General features: G+C 35.9%; 1 protein-coding gene across 2 annotated transcripts; it reads left to right on the forward strand.

The window, feature by feature from the left end:
- Positions 1-4,517: 4,517 nt before the first annotated feature.
- Positions 4,518-9,095, forward strand: LOC103453836 (uncharacterized). Of its 2 annotated transcripts, none has more exons than XM_008393416.4 (4): positions 4,518-6,212; positions 6,913-7,010; positions 8,559-8,628; positions 8,718-9,095. In XM_008393416.4, exons 1-3 carry the CDS (start codon positions 5,930-5,932, stop codon positions 8,610-8,612), a joined length of 435 nt encoding a protein of 144 aa, XP_008391638.2. In that variant the 5' UTR covers positions 4,518-5,929; the 3' UTR covers positions 8,613-8,628; positions 8,718-9,095. The 2 variants fall into 2 exon arrangements, with proteins under 2 accessions (XP_008391638.2, XP_008391639.2); XM_008393417.4 differs by having other exon boundaries at positions 5,748-6,212; positions 8,785-9,095.
- The last annotated feature ends 1,129 nt before the right edge of the window (positions 9,096-10,224 follow it).

Here is a 10,224-nt window from a genome sequence, read left to right on the forward strand (position 1 = left end):
TTGATGGAGCGGTTGGAATAAATAGTAATCTCTCAGAGTGTGAGAAAGATTCACGTAAAACGAGGTTTTGTGCAGAGCATTCGCGTGTTGAGTTGGAGGTCCTCTTCTCCACTTCTATTTTTAGGGGTGAGTTTCTTGATGGCCAAGCATGCCACAGTAGACTCCTGATAGAACTATACTTCTTCGGTGCTTTTCAGAATATCCACGACATTATCCTTTCACTAATCCGCACATGGTTTTGGTCACTTTGATCTGGACTAGGATTATGAACCTAGTCCTTTTATGTGTTTAATTAACTTCTTATTTGACCAATCGCAAGTCTCAATTCTTAGAATAATTTGAATCTTATCAAATCTTATTGTGATTCTTGGTAATTTCAATTTAATCAGGACTCGGCCGAGTCATTACTCAATCTGACCCCTTAAGAATCCTAGTTCTATTACGACTCAACCGAATTCTTTTATGGGATGAATATCATCTAACCAAAGGAATCATTACTGGGCCGAGAATCAACCCAAACCATCCACCTTCGGCCCAGATCTAGTAGTTTAGGCCCAAACAGAATGATGACATCAAAGTTATGGCTAAGGCTATGTTTGGATGAGAGATTTTCAAGCTCCTTAGAAGTTGTCCTTTGCAAATACCTCTTTATATGCCCTTGTAATGCTCCATGGTGCACATTTTTCCTATCCAACATTTTCATCTTCCTTATATATGGCTTCCAATCCCATAATTTTGAAATGTCTCACTTAAACATAGCCCAATGAATCTTTCATTGACATCGAACTGTTTCTAAAGAACGACTCGATTTTACATAACTGGTTTGAAGGAAATAATCCAAAACTCAATTTCAAGAGGCATAACTGGTTGAAGTTTGGAGCAGTGTATTGAGAGGGACTTGGATTTGGAAGTGAAGAGCTGTTGTCTTTCATTTCCAATAAACTCTCGTGCTTCCAAAGAACACGTTAAACTAAATTTTAATTCCTTGGAGATTGATTTTGACTATTTCAAACTCAACATAATAACGACAATTGCATTAATGTTTACTTTCAGGGGAGCAATTCATCTATGGAGATTTTCGTCAAGGAGTGTTTGACAATATGCTATTCCAGATATAAGTGCACCACGCTGTTCCTTCATTTTTTTTTTTTTTTTTTCTCAACCAGTCTTTTATCCCATTAGGTTTTTCCTAGCGAGATTTTAGTGAGACATTATTGATTGCGTCCAACCCCTTATCAAGAATTCACAAATGGTTGTACTATATTTCATTTTCTTTAGTTTTATCTCATTAGGTTTTCAAGTAAGATTTTTATGGTGCAACTACCATTGATCGGTGGACATTCATGTGGAAGCGTTGTAAATATTGTCAGTTATGTAGCTGTCCACTTTGGCATGTAAGTAGGGGAACTTGCTCTGTGTCCAACTCCAAGTAAACCCTAAGCCTATAAATAGGCATTATAAAGAGAATAATACACACTCTCATTCCTCCTACTTTCTAGAGAGAGCATAGCTTGGTAAACTACATTGTAGTGCCTCTCTAACAGAGGTATAGTACACCAATACAAGTAGATCTCATATTTATTAGAGATGTGATACAATGTGGTATGCCGTAACATTTTCCTTCATATTTTAGTTTAAAAAACGAAATAGTATCAAATGTAAAATACTCGGAATATTACATTTTTAAACCACATTCGGTATATCTAATGTGGTAAATTATGTGTAAATTTCATGTCAATAAATAAATTGACCACATTAAATATTTAAGAGTGATAAAATCAATACAAAGTTACCATATTGACAATAGATCAACAATATTTATGTTAATTATAAATAGGTTAATCATGTATTGTGATACTTAAATGCATTTAAAATAACAAAAATTACAGAATCCGCTATTACAGCTGGCACCTACTTCAACTGACACCTCTTTTCTCATATTTTTCATATTTTGGAATAGTTCAATACGGATCAGACATTGCAACACAGTGTCTGTTTTCATTCTTCGAGCAACTATTTATTTTTATGTTTAGATTCAGACACTGAAATGCAGTGTCCGTTTCCCTGTTTTGTTTTTCTTTTTTACATTTTGATTCAAAAACTACAATGCAGTGTCTGTTACCTGGTTCTGTTTTTTCTTTTTTCTTTTTTACATTTTGATTCAGACCCTGCAATATAGTGTCCGTTTCCTAGTTCTGTTTTTTTTTTTTTTTTTTTTGCTCTTTTGCATTTTGATTCAAACACTGTAATGCAATGTTTGTTTCTTGTTCTGTTTTTACATTTCTATTTAGACGCTGCGTCTATTTCTTGGTTCTCTTCTTCTTCCCGTCATCATTTCCACATTTCATAGAGTCTCTCTCGACCCATAAAATTACTTCTTAAAAAAAAACTATAAACTTCATATCATAGAATAGAAGGAAATAGAACCTATCAAATTAATCAAAATGCAAAAAGATTTCAAACCCAAAAGAAGAAAATATCAAAACCCATAAAATTCAACCCTAAATTCATCCCTGCAGATCCTCATCATGGCTTTACCCGTTTTGGGCTAAACGAAAAGGCTTTGCTGGTGAAAGATGGCAGCAAATAGGCATGTGTATTGAAATTAGAGCTTTTTGGGTCTGGTTTTGAGTCTTTTTTCTCCTGCGGGTGGTGGTAGTGTGGCATTGTCGATGAGTTCTGCTAAGAACAGGTTGCTGGATTGGGAGTGGGAGAAGGCTGAGAGAGATCGATGTGGTGTCCTTGCAGGGGAAGAAGGAGCGCATGTGGACGACTTGACTGCATATTTCGTAGATCAAGTTGGCGATTGGTTGTGGGGTGGAAGAAAAAGGTTGGGTAGCATGTAATTGCAATTTTTTTTTTTTAAATGAGAGAGAAGGAGAGACGGGTAAAATTCTAACTATTGATAATACCTTAAAGCCCATGTAGCATTTATCATTGACCTATACCTAATTAATAAAAATATATCATTGATTAAGTCCACAACAAAAATATGTCACTCATTATGGTTAAATAGTCAAATTTTTATTGATCTTTGGCTAAATTACCTTATTTTTTATACGTGTTATTTGTCACATGCAAGGGCTAAACTCATATATATTAAGAACTCCGAGGTACTCTGATTAATGTCAAACATTTGTATAACAAACATTCAACTATAAAAGAGTGCTCAAACACACAAAAAGAAAAGAGAGAGCACTTACTTAAGCTTGAATATGTACACTTGAACTTTACTAATATACAAGAGTTTACATAGAAAGTGTTTACAAGAGAGATATTTTCCGTGTTCATGTTGTTTTCGTGGCATACCCGATATCTTAATGGGTCGTGTCGTGTAACACCAATTAAAGTAAACGAGTAATATGACCCGACACAAAATCGACCCATTAATATTATTAGGTAATATGACCCGATCCGTTACCTGTTAAAGAAAATATGTTTTAAATCAATAAATAATGAAAATGAAAAACATAATTGGACCCAAAAAATGGAAAACATAATACTAAATTAGTATATGCATACCACATTGTCACATAAATATTACTTCAAAACATAGAAAAAACATTTGTCTTTCAAGTATTACAAAATACCAAATATTCAAGGATATGCAAAATACCAAATTTTATTTATTTTGAACTCCCTTAAAAATACTATTCGTGAGAGTTTATGTGGTTTTATAAACTAAAACGATGATGTGCCAATCCTCAAAGCGTAGAGTATGCGCGATCACGAGTATTTGCATATTTTTTTCTCACATTTTTTGCACTTGTAAATTAATTATTATAATTATTTAATGTGTTTGGTATTTTTAAATTACTTGATATTTTTATATTTAATGTGTTTTATAATTTTTTAGTCTCACTCTTTGCCTATAGCATACTATAAAAATAAATAAATTAATTAATTAAAATTTTAAATTTTAGATTTATATAGAATAAAAATACAATAATACATATTTAATATTTAATATACAATATATACATATACACTATGACTATTGTATTTCTTAGTAAGTTTTTTTAGTAGTTTAAAAAAAATTAAAATCATCAAAATAACTTTTTTTCTTAATGTGTCGAAACGTGTTATTTGCGTGTTACCCTTGTGTAAACATGTTAAGCACTTGTTATTAACGGGTTCTTATCATGTAACTTGATAACGATCCGATTAGTTATCATGTTGACCCGAAATTGCCAGGTCTAATTGAGTTTGTCTTCAAGACAAAAATGCTTTAGTGAAAAAGACTTAAAATTATCCACACATGCCACTTTTAGTAGTGGTAGTATTGTTTTTGCAAAAAAGAAACTGTTGCGGTAGAATTTACTTTTTCTTTTGTTAGGTGTTGAGTTGGAAAAGTTGGAACATCTTAACCAATAACCATTGTCCAGAAGCTTTTGGAAGCTTTCTTAGGAATAGTTTTGGTATGTGGAAAAGTTGTTGTCCCTCAGTGAAATGTAGCCCAAAAGTTGTCTCTAAGCAATTTTGCATAAATCCTAAGCATATAATTTTTTTCTCTCTTTGTGTGAGAGTCTTTCTCTACATGTGAGAGGTCTTCTCACTTTCTGTGAGTTAGTGCTTCCAATTCCGATGAATCGATCAGCCACCGGGGCTAGCAGTGGTTAGGGTTGATGGCAACCTCTTTTCTTTTTCTTCTTCTTGTCTGCTATTCTTTGTTATTCCAACCCGTTTCGATCTCTCCTTTCTTATCCTCCCAATAATCTTTCCACTCTATACATTTACTCAACCCATTTTCTTTCTCTCCCGTTTGGCTTCGTCCGATCTTCATTCCGCAATCGTTTGGATCTGTAACCTTTTCGTACTATTGTGTTTCATGGCTTTCAAGGAATATGTGTAGAGCTTCGGCTCGGGTGGTCACACCACCACCCTTCGTTTGTGTGTCGGTTTTGGCACTGTTGCCTGTGGGAGTTTCTTTCCCACTGGCTTCTTTCTCTTGGTGGCTGCAGACTCGATCAGTGGGGTATTGTTTATGGATGATGCAATTTGTTTCTGGTTTCATCCTGTGGGCATGGCTAGGATTGATCTTCGGCATTTGTAAGGGGCCTGGTTTGTGGTCGGCGAAGTGTGCTTCTGCGGAAAAAGTTTACGTCATTTAGGTTCATGTGTGTATTTTTCTATTTTGGGCTCAACTTTCGAGTTGGGCTCTTCTTTTGTTGGTGTCTTGGAGGTTTGTTATGTGGTTTCTGTAAATTTAGGCATCCAGTTGTGTATTGGTAATAAAATTTACCTTATGGCCAAAAAAAAAAAACCTAAGATTATAAATAAACATTGTAATTAGAAGAATATAGTCTCATTTTTCCTCCTACTGTCCATACCATTTTTGGTAGACTATATTATACTACATTATAAACATGAAGATTTATGAATTTGAAACTAAATTTTTTGAATAAAAACTCACACTCATCATTTGAGTAGCCAAATATTATTCTTCCGCAACTATGATACTAGCTACCACCAACTAGCAACTAGAAAAAAGATTTGGATCCTCTTCGAGGCAATTGGTCGGGATCTTCTTGATCGGTGTCTGTGGGTCATTGAATTTTTATCCAACGGCTACAATTATTATAACTTTTAGAGAGTCCCTTGTTTGTAATCGTTGAATAAAATCTAACGGTCCACATACACCGGTCAGGAAGATCCTGACCAATTGCCCCGGAGAAGATCCAAATCTCTAGAAAAATTACTATTATTAAAGAATAAAAAATAAAAAATAAAAAAATAAACAAACTCACAAAGACAGAGATCTGATCAGTTGGGTTTGCGTGTAGTCGACAGGACTACTTCTTCTATCCACCTACTCACAAGTTTCACTCTCTCTCTCTCACTTAAAGCAACTCCACTCCCCTCCTCACCCAAAACCCACAAAGATCCCTCACTTTCTCTCTCATTTTCCTCCAAACCAAACACAACCCAGATGGCCATCAACAGGGACTCCACTCCCCCTCCAATGATCGGCAAGATTGGGCCCTACACTGTGTTCATGACTCCGCCCTCCACCCCTAAGCCGCCTGAACCGGTCTTTGAATCTCCCCGGAAGGTGGCCGCGCCGGTCTTTGAGTCCCCCAAGAAGGTGGCCCCGCCTCCGGTTCAGCCGCCGCCTCAGCAATTGGTGAAGCCCATTGCCGTATCATCGGATTCCTCGGCCGATGGGTCGGTGTTGGGTATTTTTAAGAATGCTGTCACCAAAGTGCAGAAGGGTAAATGCATGTTTTTGTTTACTTATGATTTTGACATGAAATTAATGAAAAGAAAGAAAGCCCAGATGAAATTTTGTTGTGAATTGTTGAGTAAATGGTGTAAATAATTTTTATTTGTTAGGAAGATTAAATTACCATTAGATTTGATGTTTTAATATTTTTTTTTTCAATTTATTTTTTTATGCTTGATGGAATGTAAGCAGAGTTGATTGGTGATTTTGTAACCCCTGCTTGGTTTTCGGAGAGAATAGATAGTAGATTACACGGTGTTATGGTTTCTGTGCTTTCCTCGTTTGGTGGGGTGAATGAGATAGGTTGTGATCAATTAAAATGAAGTTGAGTCCAGTCCGTTGTATGTTGTGCCAAAATGTGAGATAGACTGGACAAAACATGATGGGTTGTGAATTCGCAATAAAGTGGGTTATCTAACCTATCCTTATACATGGGTTACAAGTTCATGCCAGTCCAATCCTATCTCGAGGCGCAATCTCATCTAGCCCACCAAAGGGGCCCTTAAGGTTTTGGGGTGCAGAAACTTGAAAGCGAATACTCGGCAATCTGAATTTTCATTTTTTAGTTTCACCAGTCCTACACTTGTTAAATGTTTGAGGCGGAGGTTTGGTGAATAGTGAATACTTTTGTTGATATTTTCATTGCAAGTGAACCACAACTAAGGGATGCCTCTTTGGTTATGTTGCAGCTCATTCAAGTTTGGACGACCATTTGGCACGTTGGTTTGGGTTAAATCAGTCAAAATATCAATGGGCACTAGATGATTATTACCAGAGCAAGGGGGTGGTAAGCATTTGAATGCTTGCATACATGTTACTTGTTTGCTTTCGTTGCATTTTTATGTTGTAATGTTTAGTAGCTTAAGCTTGATGTCTTGATAAATGAGCATTGGATAAATTCAAGTGTGCAGGTGTTGATTGATACAGATATAAGCAATTGAATAAAATCATCGGTTTAGTTTCCTTGTCAGTGTCTCATCATGCGCCGTCATACAATCAGTACTAATGCATTTGTAATTTGTATTGATTAAGATCTTGTGCGAAGTCCTGTTTTGTATATAAAAATGTCTTCCTAAGACCAGTATTATGAAAGTCAAGGGTTTTTAATCCTTGGCCAGTGAATGCTCTTGTTTTGTTTTTTAAAACGTTTTTTTTGTTTTCAGTTAGAAAGTTGCATTATAACAGGCCCTGAACAGAAAGAGAGATCGATGTCTCTTTAAAGTTTACAGTATGTGTGTTGACCTACTCCAACTTACAACTCCTTTTGAAATATGGATCAAACTTCAGCAATAGTCACTATATTTGATATCACATCGTAGTGCAAGGGTGAAGGAATATTGGTAGAATGTTGAAAGAAAGGACATAAAATTGGTATCTAAACACTTGTTTTGATGTTAAAATAGTTCTCAAGTAGAATGGCCGAGTACACAACTTAAACCCAACCTTATCCAATAAATGATTCAAATTTATGATATAGAAAATCAAAGATCCATTGTAATGTAGTATTACTTCCCCATACTTCTGGTGTGTTAAGGTAAACTTGATACTTAATTGTAATATATTTTACAAGAACAACCCCTGCGTCACCATTTGTTTTGTGATGTAAAATTTAAGTAGGGTTACTTGTAAGAACATGTTTGAGAAGTAAAACAAGTATTGAGTTGTGTACCCAATAAGGATAAACTTGTGTGGAATAAGATATACAGCCTTATAGCAGCTGGTCCTTGAGACTGTGCTTATAAACTTGTGTTACATTAGTATTATTATTATTAATTTATTATTTATTATTATTACCATCTCATCCCTGCATCTTTTTCTCAACTTATTCTGATATAAGCCCTGAGCACCATTCTTGGCATCTAGTACAAAATACATCAGACTGTTGTCCATCGCACAATAACCCCACATTTGGTTTTCACATACCTGGCCCCGTTAACTATTGATATATGCTCCCACCTTGTATTGCCATTATTTACCTATGAAGTGAGATGGGAACCACAACAGATACTTCTCCATGATTGAATCCCTAGCCTCCGTATAACCCCTTGAACGCAGCTTGTCAATGTAAGGGAGACTAGCCTACCAACCATAACCCCTTTAACCCTTAACTTGTTTGAAATAAGCATGTCTAAGCCAACTATTCACGTATCTCCAAGGATTCTGTGTGTGTGTTTTACATTTTTGGATGATGTTTTGCTAACTTGAGTGTAATGATAACATTTAGCTTACTTGATTACAAATGAGCTTTGTTACTACTTTAACTTGCCTTTATTACTGTCTAACCGTTGTTGCTGTTTTCTGTAACCAATAACTTGATGCTTTTACTTGATTACAGGAAAAGGACGGTGCAAAACCAAAAGAGATATCTAGCAAAATGCAGACTGTGTAACATGGTTTCTGGACAGGTAAGGATAACATGATGTTTAAATACCAATTTACGTCAGGTTTCAGAAACGTTTTTTAGCTTTTCCACTGAATTTACATTGGTTTGCAGAATTAATTGCAAGAGAGAGCCTTGTGCAGAAATCTTTTGTGTATACTATAATTATATGCATATGTAGGGAGTAGAAGAAGTGCATCTGAATCTGTAGAATCCAACCAACATCTGGGTTTCTGGTTAATTCAGTTCTCCGCCTGCTGCAACTGCTGAATTTGGTTGTCTAACAGTTTATAAGCCATCCAAGTCTATAGTTTTCAACCAAAGTTTTGTTCATGTACTCCTTTAAGCTGCCAGCTGATTGTATTTGTTGTTGTCGTACGTGTGGGTTCTGTACTTTTGGCTTATTGGTGTAGTTGTATTTTTCGTGAAAGCCGTAATTTGTGGCTTATGATTGTAGGAGATGCTTTTTCGGCATGTATTTGTTGTTCCTCATCGTTGATTCACTGCTGAATTTCGGTCACATAATAACTGGGTCAATCCCGGGACATCGCGCTTTAATCAACTAAATCAGTTGAATCTAGGTTTCGCCAACTCAAGATCATAACCATGCACTGTGTCTGTGTTTTAATCTTTTAGGAGGGCGGGGGGTTTTGTTCTAAGCCATTCTTTGAACCCATTAAATCAGAGTAGCGGAGTTGCATTTTGCGTGTGAGACAAGATTGTCTAATTTACTAATAACATGAGCTACATATGGATGAGGTAACTCACAGCATGAGAAAATGGTGAAGGTGATAAAAATATTCCAATGTATCACTTTCCAAGAACTCGGGACCTATTCCAACATCGGAAAGAGGAATATCACTAGATTAATGGATAAAGGTAGTTTTTCAATTGCAGTACTTGTTATTTCTATTTCCCTTAAGATATCAACTTTAGTGAGCACACTGACGTTCTAGGATTCCTATAGCCGGTCTTACTTAGATGGGATAATGCATTGTTATTGCTGTATATCAACCTTAGGTTGAACAATCATGGCTCGTTAACTAAGTCATTTTACAACATCCATCTTGGTGCGTGACAGTCTTCATATGACGTTCAGACAATTCGTGTGCTTCCTGAAACTTCTATCACGCAATTTATCTTCTAGAATCTGAGGAAGTTGGTACTAATTGATGAAGAACATAGTTGGTACTAATTGTGGAGGTCACCATCTTTGTTGTAGTATACAAGAAAAGAAGAAAGAAAAGTAGAAGGTCCGTTAGTCTGGAATTTCACAACTTCCTAAATGATATGGAAAGAGAGAAACCCATCAGGTCTAGTGTTCAACAACTGCAGACTGCAACAGATAATTTGACCAACTTGTTAGGTACGGGAGGTTTTGGTGCAGTTTATAAAGGGATATTTGGTAATGGAGTCCTTGTCACTGTAAAGGTTCTAAATCGGAGCTCAGTCAAGAGAATTGAGGAACAACTCAAGGCGGATTTGGTTATAACAATTGGAAGAATTCATGGTTTCAATCTGGTCCCGCTTTATGGTTACTGCTTTCTTTGAGAGAAACCTTAGAGCACTGAGTTATGAGTATAGGGAAAATGGCTGGCTTGACAAGCTCTCATTCAATAGC

Source organism: Malus domestica, chromosome 16 (genome assembly GCF_042453785.1).
Source record: "Malus domestica chromosome 16, GDT2T_hap1".
Classification (NCBI taxonomy): Eukaryota; Viridiplantae; Streptophyta; class Magnoliopsida; order Rosales; family Rosaceae; genus Malus; species Malus domestica.